This window comes from Phaenicophaeus curvirostris, chromosome 1, assembly GCF_032191515.1.
Source record: "Phaenicophaeus curvirostris isolate KB17595 chromosome 1, BPBGC_Pcur_1.0, whole genome shotgun sequence".
NCBI classification, from domain to species: Eukaryota; Metazoa; Chordata; class Aves; order Cuculiformes; family Cuculidae; genus Phaenicophaeus; species Phaenicophaeus curvirostris.
In genome coordinates, this window is record NC_091392.1 from 281,359 (window position 1) to 308,040 (window position 26,682).

The window sequence follows — 26,682 nt, forward strand, 5'->3', positions numbered from 1 at the left end:
GACAGGTTCAGATTAGACATCAGGAAAAGTTTCTTCACCAAAAGGGTTCTCAGGCCCTCTCCGAGGCTGCCCAGGGCGGTGGTGGAGTCTCCATCCCTGGAGGGGTTTAAAAGGTGGGGAGATGTGCTCAGGGATCTGGTTTAGTAGTTGACAGGTACGGTTGGACTCAATGATCTCAAATGTCTTCTCCAACCAGACAATTCTATGATTCTATGAATCATCCCCAGCGACGGCTCCTTCGTCTCCGTTGACGTGGTCTTGGCCAGGAACCTTCCCCAGAAGCAGGGCTGAGGCCCGAGCCACCTGGTCCTGTTACTTACGGAAGAGCAGCAAAGCCCAGGAGCACCTCAACCGTAACACCTTTATTTGTAAGCGCCTTTTCCCCATCCCCGCGAGGAACTTGGATTGCTCTGTCAGATCGCGTGATGCTGAAACGAGACCAAACCAAAGAGGAGGAACCGCCACCATCCTGGGGAATCGCAGCTCACGTCCCATCGCTGGAAGGGTCCCCAGCTTCCTTCTGCAGCATCTCCCGTGGTCCAGGCGCTGCTGGTGGGGTCGCTGCCTGCACGGTGTGGGTGGTGGGATGTGGGGCTGCCTCCAGGTGGGCTTCCCCGCCAGGAGCAGAGCCACCTCAGCCCCCAGCGCCTTCCGTGCTCCGACCTTTCCAGGCATGAAGGAAGCCCAGGGAGATCCCGCTCGGCCGCAGGGAGCTGCTGGGGAGGTGCAACTCAAGCTTGTGGACAGCCCGGAGGCAGCGGGATGGGGCAGCAGCTTAGGGAACAGCCGCCAGGGAGTCATCATAGAAAGCCTGGAGGCCCCGGGGGGGCTGCAGGGAGGACCTCTTGCCCGCTGCCTCCTCGCGGAAGTTTTGCCTCAACCAACCGTAGACCAGACTGTGCAGGAAGCCTTGGAGGGAGACGGTCAGAGCCTGCGGGAGAGAGTGTGGTGAGCACCACCTTGACCTGCTCCTTGGAGGAACAAGGCCAACCCATCACCCTCTGAGAGAGCTGGGGTGGGTCAGCCTGGAGGAGAGAGGGGTCCACAGGGACCTTAAAGCAGCTTCCAGTACCTCCAGGGTGGGGAGGCCCTGGAGCAGGTTGTCCAGGGAAGCTGTGGCTGCCCCATCCCTGGAGGTGTTCAAGGCCAGGTGGGATGGGGCTTGGAGGAACCTGATCCAGTGGGAGGTGTCCCTGCCTCTGGTAGGAGTTGGAACTGGATGGTCCCTTCCAACTCAACCCATTCTGTGATTCACTCCACATCAGAAGAGCTGAGGAGTGAAACAGCAGCCACCAAACCAGGGACCAACATGCTCCTGCCCTTCCACAGCGGCCACACCACCACCTCTCACGTCTCCGACAGGATGGATGGCCTCAAGCTCCACCAGGGGAGGCTTTACATTAGGAAAAAAATTTTCATGGAAAGGGTGATTGGTCCCTGTCCGAGGCTGCCCAGGGAGGGGGTTGAGTCCCCTTCCCTGGAGGGGTTTAAGGGCCGGGTGGCCGAGGTGCTGAGGGACATGGGTTAGTGATTGATGGGGATGGTTGGACTCCATGATCCCGTGGGTCTTTTCCAACCTGGTGATTCTATGATTCTATGAATGTTATAGAATCACAGAACAGTTTGGGTTGGAAGGGACCTCAAAGCCCATCCAGTTCCAACCCTCTCCCATGGGCAGGGACACCTCCCACGGGATCAGGTTGCTCATCCTCATCCAACCTGGCCCTCAACCCCTCCAGGGACGGGGCAGCCACAGCTTCTCTGGGCAACCTGGGCCAGGGCCTCTCCACCTTCTCCGGAAACCGTTCCTTCCTAAGATCTCCTCTCAATCTCCACTCTTTCAGCTGAAAAACGTTCCCTCTCATCCTGTCCCTGCCCTCCCTGATCAAGAGCCCCTCTCCAACTTTCCTGGAGCCCCTTTCCACACTGGAACCTGCTCTAAGGTCTCCTCGGAGCCTTCTCTTCTCCAGGCTGAACAACCCCAACTCTCTCAGCCTCTCCTCGTACGGGAGGTTCTCCAGCCCTCACATCATCCTTGTGGCCTCCTCTGGACTTGTTCTTCGAGGCCCAATGCCCCAGTTCCAGAGCCCAGGAGATGGGTTTTTACTTACTGTAACAACATAGAGGACAAAAACCGAGGCAGGTTTGATGCTGGTGAAGGAGATGAGGGTGAGGAGGAAGGCTGCGGGTGGAAGACAAAAGGACATCCCTCATTCTCCTGCTCTGATGATGCTTCATCTGGAGCTTCCCGTGTCTCAGCCCAGGAATGAAGCGCCCGCAGTGGGAGCTCACCTGGTGCCCAGCAGAGCAGGAAAACCAGCTGGAAGTAGTGGGAGACGGTGCTGACGCTGCGGATGCTCTTGCTCGCGAAGCCGTCCTTCTCCAGGGCCAGCAAAGGCGCTGCCGCGGTCCTCCGGCACCACAGCTTCACCCGGCGGTACAGGAGCTGGGAAGCAGCGAGCGGGGTCAGCTGGGATGCGCTGGACCGGCTGCTGCAGCCGGATCCCACGCTCGATGCTGCAGCCGGATCCCACGCTCGATGCTGCAGCCGCATCCCACGCTCGATGCTGCAGCCGGATCCCACGCTCGCTGCTGCAGCCGCATCCCACGCTCGATGCTGCAGCCGCATCCCACGCTCGATGCTGCAGCCGCATCCCACGCTCGATGCTGCAGCCGGATCCCGGCTGCTCCATGCAGACCCCATGCCCTCCCCGCTGTGCCGCGGGCTTACCGTGCAGGAGCTGAGCACCAGCAGCAGGTACAAGAAGAAGACGATTTTCCCCTCCAGGCCCACGTCCTTCCTCCCTACGTACTGAAAGGCGAAGGGAAATGAGCGGGGCCAGCAGCCAACCCTGCCCCAAGCAGCCGGGAGCTGCTCGAGCACGGACACCCCTGCCCCGTCCCCCGGCCAGCATCGCCCCTCGCGTGGTGGGGCTGGGGGGGAGTGTGGGTCTGCAGGAGGGTCAGGAGGCTCCAAAGGGATCGGAACAGGCTGGATCCATGGGCTGAGACCAACGGGATGAGGGTTAACGAGGCCAAAGGGCGGGTCCTGCCCTTGGGGCACAACAACCCTGGGCAGCTCCAGCCTAGGAGAAGGCTGGCTGGAAAGGGCCTGGAGGAGAAGGACCTGGGGGGGTTGGTTGGACAGGAGCCAGCAGGGGCCCAGGGGGCCAAGAAGGCCAAGGGCATCTTGGCTTGGATCAGAGCCGGCGTGGCCAGCAGGGCCAGGGAGGTTCTTCTCCCTCTGGCCTCGGCCCTGGGGAGACCGCTCCTCGAATCCTGGGGTCAGTTCTGGGCCCCTCCCCACCAGAAGGATGTTGAGGCTCTGGAGCGAGTGCAGAGAAGAGCAACGAAGCTGGGGAAGGGGCTGGAGAAGAAGCCTGAGGGCCCTGGGGGTGTTTAGGCTGGAGAAGAGGCGGCTGAGGGGAGACCTCATTGCTCTCTGCAACTCCCTGAGAGGAGGTTGTGGAGAGGAGGGAGCTGGGCTCTTCTCCCAAGGGCCAGGGGACAGGACGAGAGGGAATGGCCTCAAGCTCCACCAGGGGAGGCTCAGGCTGGACATCAGGATGAAATCTTTCCCGGGAAGGGTGATTGGTCCCTGTCCGAGGCTGCCCAGGGAGGGGGTTGAGTCCCCTTCCCTGGAGGGGTTTAAGGGCCGGGTGGCCGAGGTGCTGAGGGACGTGGGTTAGTGATTTGATGGGGATGGTTGGACTCGGTGATCCGGTGGGTCCTTTCCAACCTGGGGATTCTATGAGTCTATGATCTGCTGCCTCTTGGGCTCCTTTCGAGCCCAACCACCCTTGGCCGGGAACGGGACTGGCGGGAGGGACAAGCACCCGCAGCTCTCACCTCGTAGCAAACATCCTGAGCGCGGCGGATGAGGAGCAGGCAGCTGAAAGGATGGAGAGGATGGAGGTCCCATCACCTCTTGCCCACCTCGCAGGGGCTGCAGGATGCCCAGAGCCCTCGGGCAGGGGGAGGAGAGCCCATCCTGGCTCCGGGAGGTGGGATGGCAGCGTACCTGGAGCAGTACAGGCTGTAGGTCTCGGAGCGGTTGCCTTTCCAGGGCTCGATGGCTCTCGGTGCGATGTCGGTGCTGGAGGTGCCGCGGGCGATCAGCTGCCCCAGCAGTGTGAGCGCTGTCACCAGCCTTGCAGGGAAAAGCCGAGGGGAGCGTGTTTGGTTCCATCCAGAGCTGAGCCAAGGCTGTTCCACAGCCCCAGTCCGGCTGGAGAAAGGGTCGGGACCGATAGGTGGCACCTACCAGGCCAGGATGTACGGCAACCCCTGCCAGATGCTCTCCAGGCACCCACTCCTGTCCTGCGGGGAGAAAACTACCATCAACCCAGGCTCCTACCCCGCAGGACAGCCAGGAACGGGCTGCTCTTCCATCTTTCTGCGGCTCCCCGAGTCCCCACAGGGCTGGAGGAACCATGAGCAGGAAGGGTGATGCTCATGGGCACCACGGCTTGGGGCCACCAACCTGCAGAGCTGCCACGTGCCACCCTCTCCTGCCGTGGACGGTGCGATGGGCTTCGTACGCGTAGACAACCACCATGAGGAACGAGACCGAGTAGAAGGTCTGGGATAAAAGGAGGAGGAGTGGGCTCCTGCTGGGCCCAGGGCTCCAAAGGCACCTTCTTCTCTCCTCGCATTCTGCATCCCAACATCCCGCTGTCCCCCCAGCAGCACTGTGCCAGGAGAATCATAGAATCATGGAATCGCTAGGTTGGAAAGGACCCACTGGATCATCGAGTCCAACCATTCCTATCAGAGCTCAGCACTCCTATCAACACTGCGTCCATCCCAGGAAAGGAACCGGTGGCTTTATCAGGGTCACAGGGCAGGAGGATCTGCAGAAGGACCTGGCCAGGCTGGATCCATGGATGAAAGGCAGGAGGATCTGCAGAGGGACCTGGATCCATGGCTGGAGGGCAGGAGGATCTGCAGAGGGATCTGGATCCATGGCTGGAGGGCAGGAGGATCCGCAGAGGGATCTGGATCCATGGCTGGAGGGCAGGAGGATCTGCAGAGGGATCTGGATCCATGGCTGGAGGACAGGAGGATCTGCAGAGGGACCTGGATCCATGGCTGGAGGGCAGGAGGATCTGCAGAGGGATCTGGATCCATGGCTGGAGGGCAGGAGGATCTGCAGAGGGATCTGGATCCATGGCTGGAGGGCAGGAGGACCTGCAGAGGGACCTGGATCCATGGCTGGAGGGCAGGAGGATGTGCAGAGGCATCTGGCCAGGCTGGATCCATGATCCAATGCCTGTGGGATGTGGGTCACCATGGCCAAGTGCCAGGTCCTGCACTTGGGTTACAATGACCCCATGCAGCGCTCCAGCCTTGGGGAGGAGCAGCTGGAAAGCTGCCTGGCGGAGAAGGACCTGGGGGTGTTGGTTGACAGTGACTGAACATGAGCCAGCAGTGGCCCAGGTGGCCGAGGTGGCCACCAGCATCCTGGCTTGGATCAGCCATGGGGTGTCCAGCAGGAGCAGGGAAGGGATTGTCCGCCTGGTGAGGCCGCACCTCGAATCCTGGGTTCAGTTTTGGGTTCCTCACTCCAAGAAAGACCTTGAGGGGCTGGAGGGCACCCAGGGAAGGGAATGGAGGTGGGGAAAGGTCTGGAGAACAAGGGTCCTGGGTGTGGCTGAGGGACTTGGGGGTGTTTAGCCTGGAGGAGGCGGAGGGGAGACCTCATCGCTCTCCACAACCACCTGAAGAGAGGTTGTGGTGAGCAGAGATCGGGCTCTGCTCCCAAGGAACCATGGATGGGATGAGACAAAAGGGCTTCCAGTTGTGCCAGGGTGGGTTTAGATGAGACATTGGGAAAAATTCCTTCATGGAAAGGGCTGTCAAGCCCTGGCAGAGGCTGCTCAGGGCGGTGGTGGAGTCCCCATCCCTGAGGGATCTCAAAGGCTTGTGGATGTGGTGCTGGGGGACACGGTTCAGGGGTGGGGTTGGCAGCGCTGGGTTGGACGTGATGATCCGAAAGGTCTTTTCCAACCTAAACGATTCGGAGATTCTCCCAACGCCCGGGGCCGTGCTGGGCTCTAGGTGGCCCGAACGAGGCTCTGCCCTGCGTCCTGTCACCAGGCCTGAAGCCACGGCGATGGGCGCCCCACGCATCGTACAGCCGGGCAGGTGGAGACGTGGAAAGCAGAGCAAAGCTGAGCCCCCTCCTGGTCCCTGTCCCCACGGGTGGCAGAGGCAAAGGCCCCGTTCCCAGTGGGATGAGCCTGGAGGGAAGGGGCATCACCCACCGTAGGGTCCCGGTAAGGCAGAGGAGGTTTCATAGGGTCATAGAATCATGGAATAGTTTGGGTTGGAAGGGAACTTGAAGATCATCCAGTTCCAACCCTCCTGCCACGGGCAGGGACACCTCCCACTGGATCAGGGGCTCCAAGGTCCATCCAACCTGGCCTTGAACCCCTCCAGGGATGGGGCAGCCACAACTTCCCTGGGAAACGTGTTCCAGGGCCTCATCACCCTCATCGTGAAGAAATTCCTCCTCATGTCCAGTCTAAATCCACCTCTCTCCAGTTTATCCCCATTCCCCCTCATCCTATCCCCACAAACCTTTGCAGAAAGTCCCTCCCCAGCTTTCCTGGAGCCCCTTCAGGTGCTGGAAGCTGCTCCAAGGTCTCCTCGGAGCCTTCACCAGGCTGAACAACCCCAACTCTCTCAGCCTGTCCTCGGACGGGAGGTTCTCCAGCCCTCGCATCATCCTTGGAGCCTCCTCTGGCCCCGTTCCAACAGCTCCATCTCCTTCTCCTGCTGAGGGTTCCCCCAGGTTTGGTGGAGCCAGTTCTCCACCTCACACGAGGCCCCTCCAGCCCGCAGAGGGGGCTCAGCACAGGAGGGGATGCTCAGCCCCACGGAGCGAGGTCCCCCCCCCCCGCTTACCGTGAGCAGCATCGCTCCGTAGGGGCAGGCAGCGTACGCCGGGATGAAGAGCGGGGCCGGCAGCAGCTGGATGGTGGCCGTGCTCAGCACCGCGGCGGAGGCCAAGAAATCTGCCAAGGCGAGGAGAAAAAGGGGGCGAAGCTGGGGGACAGAGACGTGGGGTTAGCTGGGACCTGCTGTTCTCCAGGGAGGTTGATGCTTCCTGCTTCTCCTGCCCTGCTCGGGTCCCGTGAAGCCCAGCAGCTGGGCTGGCTTTGACTTGGGGTCCACTGGAGCCCAAATCCATCCCTGTGCCCTGAGAGAACCCACCTGGATGTGGCAGCATCGCCTCTGCCGGGAGGTGACAGCGAGGACGGATCCGCTGCCCAGGAGGCTGGAAGAGATGGAGCTGGGGGTTAAAGTCCCAGAAGAGGTGTTGGTGCCCGACCTTCCTGATGAACCCATCCCAGTGGGGTCCTCAGTGTCCCCGAGGTGCAGGGGCTGGCACAGGTAGGAGGAGGCCCCTTCCCTACAAAGGTGGTGGGATGGGGAAAACCCGCATATCCGCAGTTTGGGGGTCATAGAATCATAGAATCACCAGGTTGGAAAGGACCCACTGGATCATCAAGTCCAACCATCCCCATCGATCACTAACCCATGTCCCTCAGCACCTCGGCCACCCGGCCCTTAAACCCCTCCAGGGAAGGGGACTCAACCCCCTCCCTGGGCAGCCTCGGACAGGGACCAGTCACCCTTTCCTCGAAATATTTCATCCTGCTGTCCAGCCTGAGCCTCCCCTGGTGGAGCTTGAGGCCATTCCCTCTCGTCCTGTCCCCTGGCCCTTGGGAGAAGAGCCCAGCTCCCTCCTCTCCACAACCTCCTCTCAGGGAGCTGGAGAGAGCAATGAGGTCTCCCCTCAGCCTCCTCTTCTCCAGCCTAAACACCCCCAGGGCCCTCAGGCTTCTTCTCCAGCCCCTTCCCCAGCGTCGTTGCTCTTCTCTGCACTCGCTCTAGAGCCTCAACACCCTTCTGGTGGGGAGGGGCCCAGAGCTGACCCCAGGATTCGAGGAGCGGTCTCCCCAGGGCCGAGGCCAGAGGGAGAAGAACCTCCCTGGCCCTGCTGGCCACGCCGGGTCTGATCCAAGCCAAGATGCCCTTGGCCTTCTTGGCCCCCTGGGCCCCTGCTGGCTCCTGGTCAACCAACCCCCCCAGGTCCTTCTCCTCCAGGCCCTTTCCAGCCAGCCTTCTCCTAGGCTGGAGCTGCCCAGGGTTGTTGTGCCCCACGGGCAGGACCCACCCTTTGGCCTCGTTAACCCTCATCCCGTTGGTCTCAGCCCATGGATCCAGCCTGTTCAGATCCCTTTGGAGCCTCCCGACCCTCCAGCAGATCCAGCTTCCACCCAGCTCAGTGTCACCCCGAAATTTGCTCAGGGAGGGATCAGACTGTGGGCTGTGACCCAGATGAGGCCACACACCCCCGGCCGCGGGGCAGAACCCACCTGAGCAGCGAGGCCGCCAGGTAGATGCACGTCAGCGCAAAGACCTGAGGGAGAAAGATGGAGAGGAGCGTGGGCTCAGGTGTCCTGCTGAGAACGGCTCCGGACAGGTGAGGTGGCCAGAGCTGGATGCTTCTCAGAGCCCACTGAGTCACACGGAGAGCGCCGAGCAGGAGCAGCTGACCGGGAAAGCGAGCGCGAGCCTGCAAAGCTCCGGGTTGGGTGGCTGGGACCCCTTTGCTGGCTGCCTGGGGCACGTTTTGCAGCAGCCACAATAAAAAAAAAGAGCCTGCAGCGGTTCAGCAGCAGCTTTCCAGGTTTCTGCAGAGGGATTCCTGCACGCGCACGCTCGTACCTGGTTATCCGAGAGAGCCGCTGGGGGTTCCTCTTCGTCTGCCATGGGTGGGCAGCTGGGAATCAAGAGCCTTCCCACGTCTCCTCTGCCACCAGGCACTGGGATGAGCTGGAAATTCTGGGGCGTCTGGCACCGGAGCAGCTCCCGCAAGCGCTCCACGCGCCGTCTGCAAGGACCTCGGCGCTGCCCGCGTGGTGCAGCCGGAGGAACCTGCCCAGCCGGGGCCGCAGGAGCTTCCAGACGGACGCGCAGGCTCCTACGTGCAAGCCCTGCGAGCAGGGAGGGGATGGGCCCCCTCAGGCTGGTGGAGCAGGAAAGGACGGGCATCCCGAGCTAAAAGGGGAAACTGAGGCACGTGAAAAAAAGGTCAGCGGGACAGAGGATGGGTGTGCAAGGTGATCTCCAAAGCTCAGCGCCCCGGACGAGTGCTGCAACCGCTTGCAGCAAGAATCCAGGGGCTGAATGCGAGCCAGCAGGGGCCCAGGGGGCCAAGAAGGCCAAGGGCATCTTGGCTTGGAGCAGAGCCGGCGTGGCCAGCAGGGCCAGGGAGGTTCTTCTCCCTCTGGCCTCGGCCCTGGGGAGACCGCTCCTCGAATCCTGGGGTCAGTGCTGGGCCCTCCCCACCAGAAGGATGTTGAGGCTCTGGAGCGAGTGCAGAGAAGAGCAACGAAGCTGGGGAAGGGGCTGGAGAAGAAGCCTGAGGGCCCTGGGGGTGTTTAGGCTGGAGAAGAGGAGGCTGAGGGGAGACCTCATTGCTCTCTCCAACTCCCTGAGAGGAGGTTGTGGAGAGGAGGGAGCTGGGCTCTTCTCCCAAGGGCCAGGGGACAGGACGAGAGGGAATGGCCTCAAGCTCCACCAGGGGAGGCTCAGGCTGGACAGCAGGATGAAATCTTTCCCGGGAAGGGTGATTGGTTCCTGTCCGAGGCTGCCCAGGGAGGGGGTTGAGTCCCCTTCCCTGGAGGGGTTTAAGGGCCGGGTGGCCGAGGTGCTGAGGGACATGGGTTAGTGATTGATGGGGATGGTTGGACTTGATGACCCAGTGGGTCCTCTCCAACCTAGCGATTCTGTGAAGACCGAGCCCGCAGCAGGACTGACCTTGCAGCAGGGCTCGGCTCACGACAGGGATGTGGGGCAGAGCCCAGCCTGTCACCACCGCAGGCACAGAAACGGGAGCGGAGGTGCTGGAAGGAAGCATCGGCATCCACACAGACCTGAGGAGATCAAGGACTTCTTCGATAACTTTTGGATCACCGTGGAATGAAGAGTGTTCTGATCAAGCAGCAAACTCCCCCAGGGTCAAGCCATGCCCAGCACCATCCAGGACCCACCAGGTCCCAGCACCAACCACCCCGCTGCGAAATGTTTCCTGCTCAAGGGATCACTGACCCCAGCAACCCCAAACTTCTCTCTGCTGCATTTTCTTTCAATTAAACACATCTCCATCCATCACATAAACCCATCCCTGCAGCACAGGGGGGAGCCCCATACCCTGTCACCAATATCGAGGCTTCCCAAGGCTCTGACAGCAAGAACAGGTCAAATCCACAAGGGAAAAGAAAGAATTTACACGTTCAAGCACAAGGAGAAGCCCGCAGGCAGCCGGCTCGCAGGCCACTCGCTGCTTAAACCCCAAGGCACTGAACAGCGAGCGGATTTAGGCTTCCAGCAGGGTTTTGTACTTTTATTTCAGGGGTATCGGCTGATTGAGGGGAGGAAAGAGGGAGGGATGCGAGGGAAGGTCTGAGGGATGGAGGGTGAGTGGGGAGAGGGGCTGGAGGGGGACAGAGAGAGGAATTGCACTGGGAGAGGTGCACAGGGTGACAGCAGCGCAGGGGAACCAGGCTTTGGGAGCTCCTGGAGATGTCCCCCACAGCTGCCTCCATCGTAGCTGGCCCTGCTTCCCCTCCATCAGGTGAGGAAATGCTCCCTGAACCCCGCGTAGTGGTTCTGGATGGTCCCGGCTGGACCCCACTTGGTTCCCTTCCTCACCATCACCTCCCAGCTGGCTTGGTTCTCTCACCTTCACTGCTCTGGTTCTCTTCAGCTTCACTGCTCTGGATCTCTCCAGCTTCACTGCTCTGGATCTCTCCAGCTTCACTGCTCTGGCTCTCTCCAGCTCCACTGGCAGCTTTTCCTGCCCAGGAACACAAGAGGAACCCAGGCTTGGAGGTGGGGAATGGACATCTTGCAGCGTTCTTGGGACACAGAACCCACCAACCACAGAACCCACCTCCACCAGGGATTTCTTCTAGGTTGCTCTGTTCTCCAGGCAGAGGTTCTTCTGGAAAACCACGAGGCAGAGGGAAGAAAAGGGATCCCCTCTCAGCCTGCGCAGCAAAGCAGGAGGAAGCATCATCACCTTCAGCAACGTGGGAACGGCTCCCACTCCTGCAGGGTCAGGTTTGGATCAGTCCTTGCTGTTTCAGACCCACCACTTGATTCAGGCTTTCCAAATCGGGACCAGAGGAGACCAGGATCTTCTCAGCAGATCTCTTGGCTGAGCCAACGCTCCTATCTTTGACAATTCCTCCAAACCAAGGAGCCCAGGACCAAACACAAGGATGCTCCATCCCTGGAGGTGTTCAAGGCCAGGTTAGATGGAGCCTTGGGCAGCCTGATCTAGTAGGAGGTGTCCCTGTCCATGGCAGGGGGGTTGGAATAGGATGATCTTTAAGGTCCCTTCCAACCCAAACTATTCTAGGATTCTATGAAGCGCTCCCCGAAACAATTTCCATCCAGTTGCTTCCATCAGAGCAGCACATGGAGCAACCACACCAGAGATTTTGGAGATTTTGTAATCCCCTCTCTGGACCTCCAGCAGGCACGAGTTCTGCACGGGGTATGTTTTCCCTGAGGAGTTTCGGAGGAGAAATCGGCACCAAGGGTGGCGTTAACTGAAACTCGATGTTGGACTCGATGATCCGATGGGTCTTTTCCAACCTGGTGATTCTAGGATTGTAGGAAACGCTGCTCTTGCCTTCAGCGAGGTGGGATTTGCAGAGTGGACTCCAGGGAACTCAGTCACTGGTGGGACAAGGACACCGAGAAGGGAAAAGACACTGGAGCAAGCGGCACTTACCCCACTCTGAGGCTGTTGGAGCAGCTGGAGTTCATCCACCCAGCTGAGCAACACTTGGGCTTCTCCCAACAGGATTTAATGTCCCTTTTTTACACGCGTCCTGCATTTCAAGACTGGGAAGTCGTGTTTTAGTAGCCAAGTTTTTATTAAAAACAAAGCAGGTGCAGGAAAACAAAACTCAAATGAGGTTTCGGCTTCCTCCAGCAGCTTTGGACAGGAGAAGCCAGTTCCCAGGCCTGCAGGCAGCCACCCAGCATCTCTGGAAGCAAAACATCCCTCCCTGGTTTGAAGAGAGTAACGATCATTTAAATATCAGCTCAAACACTTCCTGGTGGGCACTTTTCCAGTGGATCCAGCCGGCACAGCTCTTTTCACCTCACAGAGACGCTCCTTCTCATTTCAGATAACCCCAAGCCAACAGGTAGCACTGGACAAACAACAGTTGGGGCGCTCGTTTTTCTCTCCTGACCCTGCATGACTGCGATTACAGAGAGAACCGAGGCGCTGCTCCAGACTTCAGGAGCACTTCTCTGCAGCAGATGCTGGTTTGGACACAGAAACCCACCCCACTGACCCATAAACCTCTCCCACCTGCAGACCTTGCACACAGGGATCAGGCAGGACCAAGGAACGGCTGCTGAGTCCTCCTCCTGCTAATTGCTGTAGAATCACTAGGTTGGAAAAGACCCACAGGATCATGGAGTCCAACCATCCCCATCGATCACTAACCCGTGTCCCTCAGCACCTCGGCCACCCGGCCCTTAAACCCCTCCAGGGAAGGGGACTCAACCCCCTCCCTGGGCCTGAGAACCCTCTCAGGGAGTTGGAGAGAGCAATGAGGTCTCCCCTCAGCCTCCTCTTCTCCAGGCTAAACACCCCCAGGGCCCTCAGGCTTCTTCTCCAGCCCCTTCCCCAGCTCCGTTGCTCTTCTCTGCACTCGCTCCAGAGCCTCAACATCCTTCTGGTGGGGAGGGGCCCAGCACTGACCCCAGGATTCGAGGAGCGGTCTCCCCAGGGCCGAGGCCAGAGGGAGAAGAACCTCCCTGGCCCTGCTGGCCACGCCGGCTCTGCTCCAAGCCAAGATGCCCTTGGCCTTCTTGGCCCCCTGGGCCCCTGCTGGCTCCTGTTCAACCAACCCCCCCAGGTCCTTCTCCTCCAGGCACTTTCCAGCCAGGCTTCTCCGAGGCTGGAGCTGCACAGACCAGAACCAGCAGCGGGGATCCCCAAGGATCCAGCTGCTTCCTCCAGCCAGGTGGCTGCTTCCCTGGTCCCAACCCTCAGCGTGGCAGGGGAGAGATGGAAAGCAATGGAAAGGCACCAGGGTCAAAACCAGCCTTTTGACCACTGAAAACAAGACCTTTGAGGGTGAAACAGCGTGTTCTCCTTCTCTAGCCCAGCAGCTCTCAAGGCACCTGAGCACAGAGCTCCAACAACAAAAGGAAAGTGAGGTTCCTACACAGAGAGGGAAGCATCACAGCCACAGCTCCCGAGGCTCTGACCCCCTTTGGCTTCTTTCCTGCCACACTCACCAGTTTGCAAGGACGTTATGCGGGAGCTCCAAGTTCTGTGCAGCCCCAGGACAGACCCTCATCCTCTCACGATGCTCACTGCGAGCTCAGGAACCGGGTTACGATGCCCTAGAGTTGTTCCCATCCACCCCTCGCTGCTGCTGTTCCAGCAGGAGAACACGTTCATCCCCAAACCAACACCGTGGAGCATCCAAAACTTCCCCCAAGCTCCCAAATGCTCAGAAAATGACTCGCTGAAGGGGTTTCATTTGCCTATTTCAGCCTTCCCTCAGCCCGCAACACCCTGGTTCCCATCCCAAGCAAGGTCAGAACCCTCCGATATCCTCTCTAGAAGAACTGGGACGCAGCACGTGCACTGTTGCCAGTAAATCCTGAGGATTTCCTTCCCAGGAGACACCAGTAACTGCAGAGAATCCCTGCTCAGAGCTCACGGTAACGAGCCATCCCACCAAACGAGCCGCAGCGCTGCTGGATCCACTGGGAGAAATTTGCCTCTAGGTAAAAAAAGAAAGAATTTTAGAGAAACAGCTCAAGATTTTCCGCACTCGGGCGACGCTGGTGGTTAAGACTCATCCTTCTCGCACGCTTTGAGCTCTTGGTCTTATTTTAGCACCGTGCTAAATGCTTCCCCCTCACCTTTTACATTTTTGGAGTCCCGAGCCTGCCTGGTGCTTGAATAAGCAAGTTCCACCTTCACGGAGCTCCTCACCCTGACAGGGAGAGATTATGTTAAAAATTGTGTTTAACAAAAGCGTCAGTGCCTTCATTTTTGTGTTTTAAATCAAGTTCTGACTCAGAGCAAATTCTCACACCAGAGAGCGAGAGCGCACCGGGATCTTCTTGGAACAGTTGGCACGATTCTGCTTTAATTTAGTGCCAAGAGCACCGGTTTAAGCCCAATTCTTTGCTCCTTGCTCCACCGCAAAGAGGTGACACCACAGTGAATTGGTCTTAATTCATAATCAGAAGTGCGTTACCGTGCAAAACCAGCCAGGAAGAGAATTTACCACCTCATCTCTTCCCAGAAAGCCACCAGCTGCTGGAAGCTGACTGCTTCGAAATGGTTTGTTTTTCTTCGGGGCTGAAATGCAGGATAGTGAGGATGGCCGTGAGGGTCTGCTGGCGGCCGAGAGAGTCCGGCAGCGTCAGGAACCGATAGACGATGTTCTTGAGGTACTCCAGGTTGGCTCCCTCTCTGCTCTTGTCTCGGAAGTTCTTCTCAATTTCGCTTTGCAGCGCGGCCACCTCTTCGCGGTGCTTCTCCTCCTCAGCCAAGACTTTCTCCTGGAGCTGATGCAATTGCATCTCCAGCTTGTGCTTCTGCTTCCTCAGCGCCACGATTTCCACTTCTTTGCGAGCCAGCTGCTCGGCGTACAAGAAGAAGGTGGGTTCGCCGCTGGTGGAGAGATGAAGAGCCTGGGGGAGAATCTCCGAGGCGTCGCTACCTAGCGAGTCGCCGCCAGCGCCATCGGTCCCGGACGCCAGGTAGTTTTTGGATCCTTGGAGGCCGTAAGGGAACGCGACAGATCTCAGCTGCTCCAGCTCTTGGTCCTTTTCCGCCAGCACGGCCAGCGCTCGGTCCCGTTGCTTGTGCATCTCCTCCTCCAGCTTCAGCGCCCGCTCCCTGTACTCCAGCTGGCATCGTTCTAATTCCTGCCGGTGGATTTGCTGCAGCTGGGACAACTCTTGCTTCTTGGCTTCCACGTCGTGCTGGTGCCGCTTCTCCATTTCATCACAGGAGACCTGGAGCACGATGTATTTCTCCTTCAGGTCAGCCAGCTGCTCTTGAGCTTCCTCCAGTTCTTTAGCCAGATTCCCATCTTTGGCTGACTTGTTCTTGAAGACGACCTGCGCCCTCATCTTGTACCTTTCAAACTCTTCCTTCAGCTGCTTCAGCTCCTGCTGATAGTACAAAGCCGTGGCCTTCTCGCCATCGCCAGCCTCGGTGCCCTTCGGCAGCTCCAGCTCGCACAGCTTCTCGATGTCCAGAGCGGGTTGGCTCTTCTTGGCTGCCGCCTGCAAGAGCTTCTTCAGCTTCTCCATTTTATCTTTGAGAACGTTAACGTCGAGATTGGCTTCTTCCATGTGAACATCAAGAGGGGATCGGCTAGACGCGGCGATGGCCAAGGTTTTGTTCTCCAGGTCCAACTGCGCGATGCGATCCTTGAGCTTCTGGATGATGGCCTGGTCTTTCTGTTTGGCTTTTTCGTACATGCCCAGCAGTTCCGACACTTCGGAGACTTGGCCCTCCAGGTCGGCCACGCGCCGCTCCTCCATCTGGGCGTGTTGGCGGAGCTGCTCCTCGGCCTGCGTGGTCTGAGAAAAGAGAGAGACACGAGGGTTTGAATGTCTTTATGTTCTGTTCAATGTCTTTTATCAGTGACCTGGATGAAGGCTTTGGGTGCACCCTGAGCAAGTTTGGAGATGACACTGAGCTGGGTGGAAGCTGGATCTGCTGGAGGGTTAGGAAGCTCCAAAGGGATCTGAACAGGTTGGATCCATGGGCTGAGACCAACGGGATGAGGGTTAACGAGGCCAAATTGCAGGTCCTGCCCTTGGGGCACAACAACCCTGGGCAGCTCCAGCCTAGGAGAAGGCTGGCTGGGAACTGCCTGGAGGAGAAGGACCTGGGGGGGTTGGTTGAACAGGAGCCAGCAGGGGCCCAGGGGGCCAAGAAGGCCAAGGGCATCTTGGCTTGGAGCAGAGCCGGCGTGGCCAGCAGGGCCAGGGAGGTTCTTCTCCCTCTGGCCTCGGCCCTGGGGAGACCGCTCCTCGAATCCTGGGGTCAGTGCTGGGCCCCTCCCCACTAGAAGGATGTTGAGGCTCTGGAGCGAGTGCAGAGAAGAGCAACGAAGCTGGGGAAGGGGCTGGAGAAGAAGCCTGAGGGCCCTGGGGGTGTTTAGCCTGGAGAAGAGGAGGCTGAGGGGAGACCTCATTGCTCTCTCCAATTCCCTTTTTGAGGGCATCTGTAATTGCAGCTTGCATTGCACTCACACATCTCACGGAGACGAGACCTCGCTCAGAGGAAGCGTCTCTCCTCCCAGGGACACTGTGGAGTACGGTGATCATGGATTCACCTCTAAGACTACTCCAAAACCAACAGTCACCACCCCTGAGCAATGACTTACACGCCGCGTCACACACAGCTTTTATTTTCATAGACTCATAGACTCACCAGGTTGGAAAATACCCACGGGATCATCGAGTCCAACCATCCCCATCAATCACTAACCCATGTCCCTCAGCACCTCGGCCACCCGGCCCTTAAACCCCTCCAGGGAAGGGGACTCAACCCCCTCCCTGGGCAGCCTCGGACAGGGACCAATCACCCTTTCCGGGAAAGATTTCATCCTGATGTCCAGCCTGAGCCTCCCCTGGTGGAGCTTGAGGCCATTCCCTCTCGTCCTGTCCCCTGGCCCTTGGGAGAAAAGCCCAGCTCCCTCCTCTCCACAACCTCCTCTCAGGGAGTTGGAGAGAGCAATGAGGTCTCCCCTCAGCCTCCTCTTCTCCAGCCTAAACACCCCCAGGGCCCTCAGGCTTGTTCTCCAGCCCCCTCACCAGCTTCGTCGCTCATCTCTGGACTCAGAAAATTATATTCCTCAGGGAATATAATCCAGTCTAAGACACGATGCTCTCCTTTATCCCAATCCTCTTGGACTCCGCGGGACTGGGAAGGGAATTTGTGCTCCTCTAGCCTCTAACCCTTCCAATCCAGCCCACAGGATGCATCCAGGACCCAGAGCAGCAATTACCTTCCTCATCTCCTGCAGGAGCTGCGCTTGGAAATGGTTCTTGAGGCTGGTCATCTCCTCCTGCAGATGCTGGATGCGAGGGTCTGGCTTGTTGCTCTCCTCCTGAACGGCCTGCAGCCGCCTCTTCAGGTCCTCCACCTCCTGGCTGAGCTGCTTGATGCGCAGCTCGTAGCCCTCGGCGCGCTCGGCGAGACAGGCCCTGCCGGCCAGCGCCGCCCTGGTCTCCTCCAGCTTCAGCTCCGCGTCCTGGCGGAAAGTCCTCTCGCTCTGCAGCAGCTTCTGCAGCTCCCGCAGCATAACGGCGTGGTCGCTCTCCTCCTGCGCCCGGTCGTGCTGCTGCGTGATCAGACGGGCTTTGGTCTCAGCCAGCTGCTCCTGGACGCACTTGAGCTCCGTTTCCAACCTCTCCGTCTCCTCCTCCGCTTTCTTAACGGCGTCATCCAGGTCCTGCTTCATCTTCTTCTTGTCTGCTTGGTAGGAGGCTTCCATGCGGGATTTCTCCTGCGTGACCGTCGACAGAGCACTGGTCAAGGTGGCCAGTTGGGTCTTCAACTGGAGGACTCTTCTATCCGTCTCGCTCGCCGCAGGGGACGCGTCCCCGCTGCTCGTGCTGACGCCGCTCTCCGAACCGCTCGTCTCTTCCGATTTCAGGGAGGAGGCGGCGGCCCCGGGCTTTTCGTCCTCAGGTCCCGCTTCCCCCTTGGTACTGGCCAGACTGGCTGCGGTGTCCGCGCTGGTGGCTGTCCCCACGCTGTCCTCGCTGTGAATTGAGCTCTGGTCATCGGCGGCGTCGGGGAAGGAAGAACCAGAGCCGGTCACCGGTGCCAGCTGAACGCTGCTCAAGCCAACGTCGGCCTCGTGAGACACGGATAATACTTTCAAGCTGGCTTCCAAGGCTTCTTTCTCCTTGAGGAGGCTCTTGTAAGCCCGGACAACATCCTTCAGCCGAACCTGGTACTGAAGGAGCTGCTTCTTCTGCGATTCGATGGTGTCCAGGAGATCTTTTTTACTTGGGCCACCTCCAAAATTCATGCCAAACTTCTCCATGACTCATGTGATCTGAAAGGAGAAAAACAACACAAAGGCTGAACGAGCAGCAAAGAGACGGTTAGGATTGGCAGGACCAGGATCCACCACGATCAGGTCCCTCTGCAGAGCCTCCTGCCCTCCAGCCATGGATCCAGGTCCCTCTGCAGATCCTCCTGCCCTCCAGCCATGGATCCAGATCCCCCTGCAGATCCTCCTGCCCTCCAGCCATGGATCCAGATCCCTCTGCAGATCCTCCTGCCCTCCAGCCATGGATCCAGATCCCTCTGCAGATCCTCCTGCCCTCCAGCCATGGACCCAGATCCCTCTGCAGATCCTCCTGCCCTCCAGCCATGGATCCAGGTCCCTCTGCAGATCCTCCTGCCCTCCAGCCATGGATCCAGAGCCCTCTGCAGATCCTCCTGCCCTCCAGCCATGGATCCAGATCCCCCTGCAGATCCTCCTGCCCTCCAGCCATGGATCCAGATCCCTCTGCAGATCCTCCTGCCCTCCAGCCATGGATCCAGCCTGGCCTGGTCCCTCTGCAGAGCCATTCCCCCTTCTCCTGTACCCCGTCCCTTGGGAGAAGAGCCCAGCTCCCTCCTCTCCACAACCTCCTCTCAGGGACTTGGAGAGAGCAATGAGGTCTGCCCTCAGCCTCCTCTTCTCCAGCCTAAACACCCCCAGGGCCCTCAGGCTTCTTCTCCAGCCCCTTCCCCAGCTCCGTTGCTCTTCTCTGCACTCGCTCCAGAGCCTCAACATCCTTCTGGTGGGGAGGGGCCCAGCACTGACCCCAGGATTCGAGGAGCGGTCTCCCCAGGGCCGAGGCCAGAGGGAGAAGAACCTCCCTGGCCCTGCTGGCCACGCCGGCTCTGCTCCAAGCCAAGATGCCCTTGGTCTTCTTGGCCAGCTGTGACTGGTCTCCGGGTGGGACAGCGAAGGTCCCGCGGGGCCCAGGTGCTGGGGGGGCCTGTGGGGCGCAGGGGGAGCTGCGGGCCGCGGCGCCAGGAAAGGCGGATGGTCTGTGGCTCCGCGCCGCCGCGCAGCTTCCGCTTCCGCCCTCCGCACGCGTCACTTCCGGCCCGCGCATGCGCAGCCGCGGGGAGAGAGGGAGGGGGTCCCAGAGGGGCGGGGCTTTCTAGCAGAAAGGGGGCGTGGCCTGAGGCGCGGGGGCGTGGCCTCGAGGCAGCAGGCCAATGGATTTTAACGAGGGGGCGTGGCCTAGGCACGAGGGGGCGTGACCTGAGGCGATAGGGGGCGTGGCCTATTGGAGATGGGTGCGTCCTGATTGGGTGTGGCCTATTGGGGGTGTAGTGTGACAAGGGAGGGGGCGTGGCCTGGCTCGGAGGGGCGTGGCCTATATGGGGGCGTGGTCTCTATACGATGAGCACGGCCTGATATCCGAGGGGCGTGGCCTTGTTTTATAGGGGCGTGGCCTTGCTTTATGGAGGCGTGGCCTTGTCTTATGGGGGCGTGGCCTTGCTTTATGGGGCGTGGCCTTGTCTTATGGGGCGTGGCCTTGTCTTATGAGGGCGTGGCCTTGCTTTATGGAGGCGTGGCCTTGTTTTTGGGGGCGTGGCCTTGTTTTAGGGGCGTGGCCTTGCTTTATGGAGGCGTGGCCTTGTCTTATGGGGGCGTGGCCTTGCTTTATGGGGCGTGGCCTTGTCTTATGGGGGCGTGGCCTTGATTTCATGGGGCGTGGTTTTGTTTTTATGGGGGCGTGGCCTTGTTTATGGAGGCGTGGCCTTGCTTTATGGGGCGTGGCCTTTTTATGGGGCGTGACCTTGATTATGGGGGCGTGGCCTGCGAGGGGGCGTGGCCTGCGAGGGGGCGTGGCCTATCTGGCCTAGCCTCTTGTGAGGGGGCGTGGTCTTCCCACAGGGGGCGTGGCCTGTTGAGGACACGTGATCTCATGGGGTTTGGCCTATTTCCCCGAGGGGCGTGGCCTAGTTTTGTGGGCGTGGCCTCCCTGGGTGGGCGTGGCCTCCCTGGGTGGGCGTGGCCTCTGCCGCGGGGGCAGCTTGTTGGGGGGGGTCCCCCTCCATCCCTCTCCCTCCATCCCTCTCCCTCCATCCCGGCCTCTCCGGTCCCTCCGCCATGGGCCTCACGGTCTCCGCCATCTTCTCCCGCATCTTCGGGAAGAAGCAGATGCGGATCCTGATGGGTGAGTGGGGGGGGGGAGAGGGGGGGGGGGAGGGGATGAGGAGGGATGATGGGGGGGGGGGGGGCACGGGGCATCGTTCCGGGCATCGCCGACATCGCCTCTAAATTGCAGTGGGGCTGGACGCCGCCGGGAAAACCACCATCCTCTACAAGCTGAAGCTGGGCGAGATCGTCACCACCATCCCCACCATCGGTGAGTGACCCCCCCACCCCCCGAAAGCACCGGGAGGGGTCCCCAGGGGACGGTGGGCGTCAAGTAGGGGCCCCCCCCATTGCGCTCTGGGGACCAAAGAGGGTCCCCACTGAGCACTGGGGGCCCCTCAACTGAGCATGGAGCATCAAGCAGGGACCCCCACCCTGCCTCTGACAGTGGCACCGGGCAGGGACCCCCCTAACTGAGCACTGGGGACCAAACAGGGCCCCCCACTGAGCTCCAGGTACTGAGCAGGGTCCCCATTGAGCACTAGGTACCCCCAAACTGAGCATTGAGCATCAAGCAGGGACCCCCACTCTGCCTCTGACAGTGGCACCGGGCAGGGCCCCCCCCAAGTGAGTACTGGGATCAAACAAGGTCCCCATTGAGCTCTAGGTACCGAGCAGGGTCCCCATTGAGCACTGGGCACCCCTCAACTGAGCATCGGGCATCAAATAGGGACCCCCACCCTGCCTCTGACAGTGGCATCAGGCAGGGTCCCCCCACTGAGCTCTGGGGACCCCTCAAGCAAGCATCGAGCATCAAGCAGGGACCCCCACTCTCCCTCTGACAGTGGCACCGGGCAGGGACCCCCCTAACTGAGCACTGGGGACCAAACAGGGTCCCCCCACTGAGCTCTGGGGACCAAAGAGGGTCCCCACCGAGCTCCAGGTTCCGAGCAGGGTCCCCATTGAGCACTAGGTACCCCCAAACTGAGCATCGAGCATCAAGCAGGGACCCCCACCCTGCCTCTGACAGTGGCACCAGGCAGGGTCCCCCCACTGAGCTCTGGGGACCCCTCAACCAAGAATCGAGCATCAAGCAGGGACCCCCACTCTGCCTCTGACAGTGGCATCAGGCAGGGACCCCCTTAACTGAGCACTGGGGACCAAACAGGGTCCCCCCACGGAGCTCTGGGGACAAAACCGAGTCCCCACCGAGCTCCAGATATTGAGCAGGTTCTCTGTTCAGCACTGAGCACCCCCAAACTGAGCATCGAGCCTCAAGCAGTGACCCCATCCTGCCTCTGACAGTGGCACCAGGCAGGGACCCCCCCCTAACTGAGCACTGGGGACCAAAGAGGGTCCCCCCACTGAGCTCTGGGGACCAAAGAGGGTCCCTACTGAGCTCCAGGTACCAAGCAGGGTCCCCATTGAGCACTGGGCACCCCTCAACTGAGCATCGACCCTCAAGCAGGGACCCCCACTCTCCCTCTGACAGTGGCACCTGGCAGGGACCCCCCTAACTGAGTACTGGGGATCAAACAGGGTCCCCCCACTGACCTCTGGGGACCAAACAGGGTCCCCATTGAGCACTAGGTACCCCCAAACTGAGCATTGAGCATCAAGCAGGGACCCCCACTCTGCCTCTGACAGTGGCATCAGGCAGGGACCCCCTTAACTGAGCACTGGGGACCAAAGAGGGTGCCCCCACTGAGCTCCAGGTACCGAGCAGGGTCCCCATTGAGCACTGGGCACCCCTCAACTGAGCATCGAGCATCAAATAGGGACCCCCACCCTGCCTCTGACAGTGACATCAGGCAGGGACCCCCCTAACCGAGCACTGGGGACCAAACAGGGTCCCCATTGAGCACTAGGTACCCCCAAACTGAGCGTCGAGCATCAGGCAAGGACCCCCACCCTGCCTCTGACAGTGACATCAGGCAGGGACCCCCCTAACTGAGCTCTGGGGACGAAACAGGGTCCCCCCCCGAGCTCTGGGGACCAAAGAGGGTCCCCATTGAGCACTGGGCGCCCCTCAACTGAGCATCGACCCTTAAGCAGGGACCCCCACTCTCCCTCTGACAGTGGCACCAGGCAGGGACCCCCCTAACTGAGCACTGGGAACCAAACAGGGTCCCCCCACTGACCTCTGGGGACCAAAGAGGGTCCCCACCGAGCTCCAGGTTCTGAGCAGGGTCCCCATTGAGCACTAGGTACCCCCAAACTGAGCATCGAGCATCAAGCAGGGACCCCCACCCTGCCTCTGACAGTGGCACCAGGCAGGGACCCCCCTAACCAAGCACTGGGGACCAAACAGCGTCTCCCCACCGAGCACTGGGGACAAAACCAGGTCCCCACTGAGCTCCAGGTATTGAGCAGGTTCTCTGTTCAGCACTGAGCACCCCCAAACCGGGCATCGAGCATCAAGCAGGGACCCCCACCCTGCCTCTGACAGTGACATCAGGCAGGGTCCCCCCACTGAGCTCTAGGGACCCCTCAACCAAGCATCGAGCATCAAACAGGGACCCCCACTCTGCCTCTGACAGTGGCACCGGGCAGGGACCCCCCTAACTGAGCACTGGGGACCAAACAGGGTCTCCCCACTGACATCTGGGGACCAAAGAGGGTCCCCACTGAGCTCCAGGTACCAAGCAGGGTCCCCATTGAGCACTGGGCACCCCTCAACTGAGCATCGACCCTCAAGCAGGGACCCCCACTCTGCCTCTGACAGTGGCATCAGGCAGGGACCCCCCTAACTGAGCACTGGGGATCAAACAGGGTCCCCCCACTGACCTCTGGGGACCAAACAGGGTCCCCATTGAGCACTAGGTACCCCCAAACTGAGCATTGAGCATCAAGCAGGGACCCCCACTCTGCCTCTGACAGTGACATCAGGCAGGGACCCCCCTAACTGAGCACTGGGGATCAAACAGGGTCCCCCCACTGACCTCTGGGGACCAAAGAGGGTCCCCACTGAGCTCTGGGTACGGAGCAGGGACCCCATTGAGCACTAGGTACCCCGAAACTGAGCATCGAGCATCAGGCAGGGACCCCCACTCTCCCTCTGACAGTGGCACCGGGCAGGGACCCCCCTAACTGAGCACTGGGGACCAAACAGGGTCCCCCCACTGAGCTCTGGGTGTCTGGGCTCCCCAGTACATGAGAGATGGGGACACACTGGAGTGACTCTGGTGCAGAGTCACGGTGATGGTGAAGGGACTGGAGCAGCTGGGAGGGCTGGAGCTGCTCAGCCTGGAGAAGAAACAGGAGATGGGGTTGGGTTCCCCTCGGCTGCACCCAGGAGCGGTGAGCATCCCGTGACCCTCCTGCCGCCCCGCAGGGTTCAACGTGGAGACCGTGGAGTACAAGAACATTTGCTTCACTGTCTGGGACGTGGGCGGCCAGGACAAAATCCGACCCCTCTGGAGGCATTACTTCCAAAACACGCAGGTACGTGGAGCGTGGTCGCGATGGACCCGGGCAGGGCAGGGATAAACTTCATCCAAGGCCGTGAAGGTGGCCTGGGCTTCCTCAGGGCTCATGGCCTGATCCTCCTGGGATCCCTCGCCCTCTCCAGCCTGTCTTCTGTGACCAGCAGGGAGGGAGGGGATTGTCCCCTCTGCTCCTCTCGGGGAGACCTCAGCTGGAGGGTTGGGGCCAGGGCTGGAATCCTCAGCAGGAGAAGGAGATGGAGCTGTTGGAACGGGGCCAGAGGAGGCTCCAAGGATGATGCGAGGGCTGGAGAACCTCCCGTCCGAGGACAGGCTGAGAGAGTTGGGGTTGTGGAGAAGAGAAGGCTCCGAGGAGACCTTGAAACAGCCTTCCAGAACCTGAAGAGGCTCCAGGACATTTGGGGAGGGACTGTTCACAAATGCTTGGAATGATAGGACGAGGGGCAATGGGGATAAACTGGAGAGGGGCAGTTAGACTGGACATGAGGAGGAATTTCTTCACGATGAGGGTGGGGAGGCCCTGGAACAGGTTGTCCAGGGAAGTTGCCTTGAACACCCCATCCCTGGAGGGGTTCAAGGCCAGGTTGGATGGGGCTTTGATCACCCTGATCCAGTGGGAGGTGTCCCCGCCCATGGCAGAGGGGTTGGAACTGGATGATCTTCAAGGTCCCTTCTAACCCAAACTATTCTATGATTCTGTGATTGTGCCTCAGGGTCTCATCTTCGTGGTGGACAGCAACGACCGCGAGCGAGTGCAGGAATCTGCTGAGGAGCTGCAGAAGATGGTGAGTGATGGGGTCATCCCCCAGCCCTCCTCCTGCTCGGCAGGAATTCCCGGGTGGGTGCGAGGTGGCATCCAGGAGGTGGTGCCAGGGACATCCATCCAACAGGCACAACATCTGCTGGGTAAAACCTGGCTGCATGGCCAGGTCCAAAGAGTGGTGAGGAATGGAGGGCAGGGGGATCTGGATCCATGGCTGGAGGGCAGGAGGATCTGCAGGGGGATCTGGATCCATGGCTGGAGGGCAGGAGGATCTGCAGAGGGACCTGGATCCATGGCTGGAGGGCAGGAGGATCTGCAGAGGGATCTGGATCCATGGCTGGAGGGCAGGAGGATCTGCAGAGGGATCTGGATCCATGGCTGGAGGGCAGGAGGATCTTCTGCCCTTTCAGGTACTTCTCTACAAGTACCTGAAAGGAGGTTGTGGAGAGGTGGGTGCTGGTCTCTGCTCTTGAGTTACAAATGATTAGATAAGAGGAAATGGTTTCAAGTTCCACCAGGGCAGGTTCAGGTTGGACATCAGGAAGAATTTCTTCACCAGAAGGTTTCTCAGGCGCTGGCAGAGGCTGCCCAGGGAGGTGGTGGAGTCCCCATCCCTGGAGGGGCTTAAAAGATGAGGAGATGAGGTGCTCAGGGATGTGGTTTAGATGTGAACAGGTGTGGTTGGACTTGATCATCTCAAAGGTCTTTTCCAACCAAGTGATTCTATGATTCATCCGGAGATGGGCTTGGGGACTGCATCGTGCTCGCTCTCCTGCAAAGTGGTCACTGTGCTCCCCATCCCCTGCAGCTCTGTGCTCCAACATGATTGTCCCCTCTGTGAAGGACATGGATGCTCTTCCAAGAGCATCCTGGAGCCACCAAGACCTCCAGGTAGTGATGGAGGTTGGGGGACAGCTGAGATAGTGGCAGTGAGCAGAGGAACTGGAGACTCCTCCTGGCTCTTTGGGTCTCTCCAAGCTTGCTGGTGCCACAGGGGTCACCAAGAGCCCCGTGGCTCATCCATCTCCGCTCTCTCCGCAGCTTCAGGAGGACGAGCTGCGAGACGCCGTCTTGCTGGTCTTCGCCAACAAGCAGGACATGCCCAACGCCATGGCCGTGAGCGAGCTGACCGACAAGCTGGGGCTGCAGACGCTGCGCAGCAGGACCGTGAGTGGCCACGTCCCGTCCTCAACCCCAATCCCTGCGAGAACTTCCTGGGGGAGCTGCTCTTGGGGTATCCCTCGATGATCCAGTGGGTCCTTTCCAACCTAGTGGTTCTACGATTCCATGATTCCATGATTCCATGATTCTGTGACCCCGAGCAGAGCCCCAAGCCTTTTTTCTCCTCTCTTTTGCAGTGGTACGTGCAGGCAACGTGTGCGACGCAGGGCACGGGGCTCTACGATGGGCTGGACTGGCTCTCGCACGAGCTCTCCAAGCGTTAGCTGCACCAGATGAGCCAGGAACGACTCTTCCAACTGCTGTTTCGTTTGGTTTTCTTTGTTTTCTTACCGGGGGGATCCTTTCTCCCCTCGAGTGGCCTCGTCTCCGTGTGTTTATCTGGCAGGACTTCAACCTCAAGGACTCCTCGAGCGGCTCCGCTCAGCGGTGACACTGCCTTCACCCTCTCCACCTGCATGTGTCACCCGGACCTGCTGGGGTGGCATGTCCCCAAGTGTCCCAGCTCCTCGCTTGGAGGCAGCGCAGGGTTGGGAGGCAGGAAGGATCCTACTTTTTAATCCTTGGATAAACTTTATAGTTCTCTTTCTCGCAAGGACGGGGGGTGGGGGGGTGGCTGCGTAACGTGCTGTCGTATAATGAGTAATAATTAAACGCCACCACTTTGACAGGCTGAGAGAGTTGGGGTTGTTCAGCCTGGAGAAGAGAAGGCTCCAAGGAGACATTATAGTGACTTTGCAGTGTCTGAAGGGGCTCCAAGAAATATGGGGAGGGACTGTTCCCAAAGGCTTGTGGTGTTTCCTGCCCTTGGGGCACAACAACCCTGGGCAGCTCCAGCCTAGGAGAAGGCTGGCTGGAAAGGGCCTGGAGGAGAAGGACCTGGGGGGGTTGGTGGAACAGGAGCCAGCAGGGGCCCAGGGGGCCAAGAAGGCCAAGGGCATCTTGGCTTGGATCAGACCCGGCGTGGCCAGCAGGGCCAGGGAGGTTCTTCTCCCTCTGGCCTCGGCCCTGGGGAGACCGCTCCTCAAATCCTGGGGTCAGTTCTGGGTCCTCCCCACCAGAAGGATGTTGAGGCTCTGGAGCG

At 59.9% G+C, this 26,682-nt stretch overlaps 3 protein-coding genes across 7 annotated transcripts; 1 reads left to right on the plus strand and 2 right to left on the minus strand.

Moving 5' to 3' along the window:
- Positions 1–348: 348 nt before the first annotated feature.
- LOC138724100 (transmembrane protein 116-like) lies at positions 349–10,104 on the minus strand. 3 transcript variants are annotated; one of them, XR_011337981.1, is made up of 14 exons: positions 9,835–10,103; positions 8,740–9,085; positions 8,388–8,431; positions 7,219–7,282; positions 6,910–7,050; positions 4,484–4,582; positions 4,265–4,320; positions 4,022–4,150; positions 3,850–3,892; positions 2,732–2,812; positions 2,293–2,446; positions 2,112–2,182; positions 664–931; positions 349–565 (listed from the first exon to the last, which is right to left on the minus strand). XR_011337981.1 is itself a non-coding variant. In XM_069864029.1 (13 exons), the coding sequence occupies exons 2-13, from the start codon at positions 9,064–9,066 to the stop codon at positions 801–803; spliced, it is 1,335 nt and encodes a 444-aa protein (XP_069720130.1). In that variant the 5' UTR covers positions 9,067–9,085; positions 9,835–10,104; the 3' UTR covers positions 349–800. The 3 variants fall into 3 exon arrangements, 2 of the variants coding, with proteins under 2 accessions (XP_069720130.1, XP_069720003.1); XM_069864029.1 differs by having other exon boundaries at positions 349–931; positions 4,265–4,315; positions 9,835–10,104; XM_069863902.1 differs by having other exon boundaries at positions 349–931.
- A 288-nt stretch (positions 10,105–10,392) lies between these two features.
- On the minus strand, positions 10,393–19,107 carry GCC1 (GRIP and coiled-coil domain containing 1). 3 transcript variants are annotated; one of them, XR_011337840.1, is made up of 4 exons: positions 18,918–19,107; positions 17,100–18,158; positions 11,172–15,663; positions 10,393–11,066 (listed from the first exon to the last, which is right to left on the minus strand). XR_011337840.1 is itself a non-coding variant. In XM_069862080.1 (3 exons), the coding sequence occupies exons 2-3, from the start codon at positions 18,144–18,146 to the stop codon at positions 14,359–14,361; spliced, it is 2,352 nt and encodes a 783-aa protein (XP_069718181.1). In that variant the 5' UTR covers positions 18,147–18,158; positions 18,918–19,107; the 3' UTR covers positions 10,393–14,358. The 3 variants fall into 3 exon arrangements, 1 of the variants encoding a protein (XP_069718181.1); XR_011337833.1 differs by having other exon boundaries at positions 10,393–10,873; positions 10,970–15,663; XM_069862080.1 differs by having other exon boundaries at positions 10,393–15,663.
- Positions 19,108–20,149: 1,042 nt separating this feature from the next.
- ARF5 (ARF GTPase 5) lies at positions 20,150–26,289 on the plus strand. The gene is made up of 6 exons (XM_069866368.1): positions 20,150–20,289; positions 20,401–20,481; positions 23,545–23,654; positions 24,370–24,441; positions 25,461–25,586; positions 25,778–26,289. Exons 1-6 carry the CDS (start codon positions 20,223–20,225, stop codon positions 25,862–25,864), a joined length of 543 nt encoding a protein of 180 aa, XP_069722469.1. The 5' UTR covers positions 20,150–20,222; the 3' UTR covers positions 25,865–26,289.
- The last annotated feature ends 393 nt before the right edge of the window (positions 26,290–26,682 follow it).

Excerpts from the sequence above, each read along its gene's own strand:
- GCC1 (XM_069862080.1), bottom strand. The coding sequence starts at position 18,146 with ATGGAGAAGTTTGGCATGAATTTTGGAGGTGGCCCAAGTAAAAAAGAT. Across the intron at positions 15,664-17,099 it reads TCCTGCAGGAGATGAGGAAG|ACCACGCAGGCCGAGGAGCA; the intron begins GTAATTGCTGCT and ends CTCTTTTCTCAG.
- ARF5 (XM_069866368.1), top strand. The coding sequence starts at position 20,223 with ATGGGCCTCACGGTCTCCGCCATCTTCTCCCGCATCTTCGGGAAGAAG. Across the intron at positions 24,442-25,460 it reads CTGAGGAGCTGCAGAAGATG|CTTCAGGAGGACGAGCTGCG; the intron begins GTGAGTGATGGG and ends CTCTCTCCGCAG. Across the intron at positions 25,587-25,777 it reads AGACGCTGCGCAGCAGGACC|TGGTACGTGCAGGCAACGTG; the intron begins GTGAGTGGCCAC and ends TCTCTTTTGCAG.
- LOC138724100 (XM_069863902.1), bottom strand. The coding sequence starts at position 9,066 with ATGCCCGTCCTTTCCTGCTCCACCAGCCTGAGGGGGCCCATCCCCTCC. Across the intron at positions 4,321-4,483 it reads GGCACGTGGCAGCTCTGCAG|GACAGGAGTGGGTGCCTGGA; the intron begins GTTGGTGGCCCC and ends TTCTCCCCGCAG. Across the intron at positions 3,893-4,021 it reads TACAGCCTGTACTGCTCCAG|CTGCCTGCTCCTCATCCGCC; the intron begins GTACGCTGCCAT and ends CCATCCTTTCAG.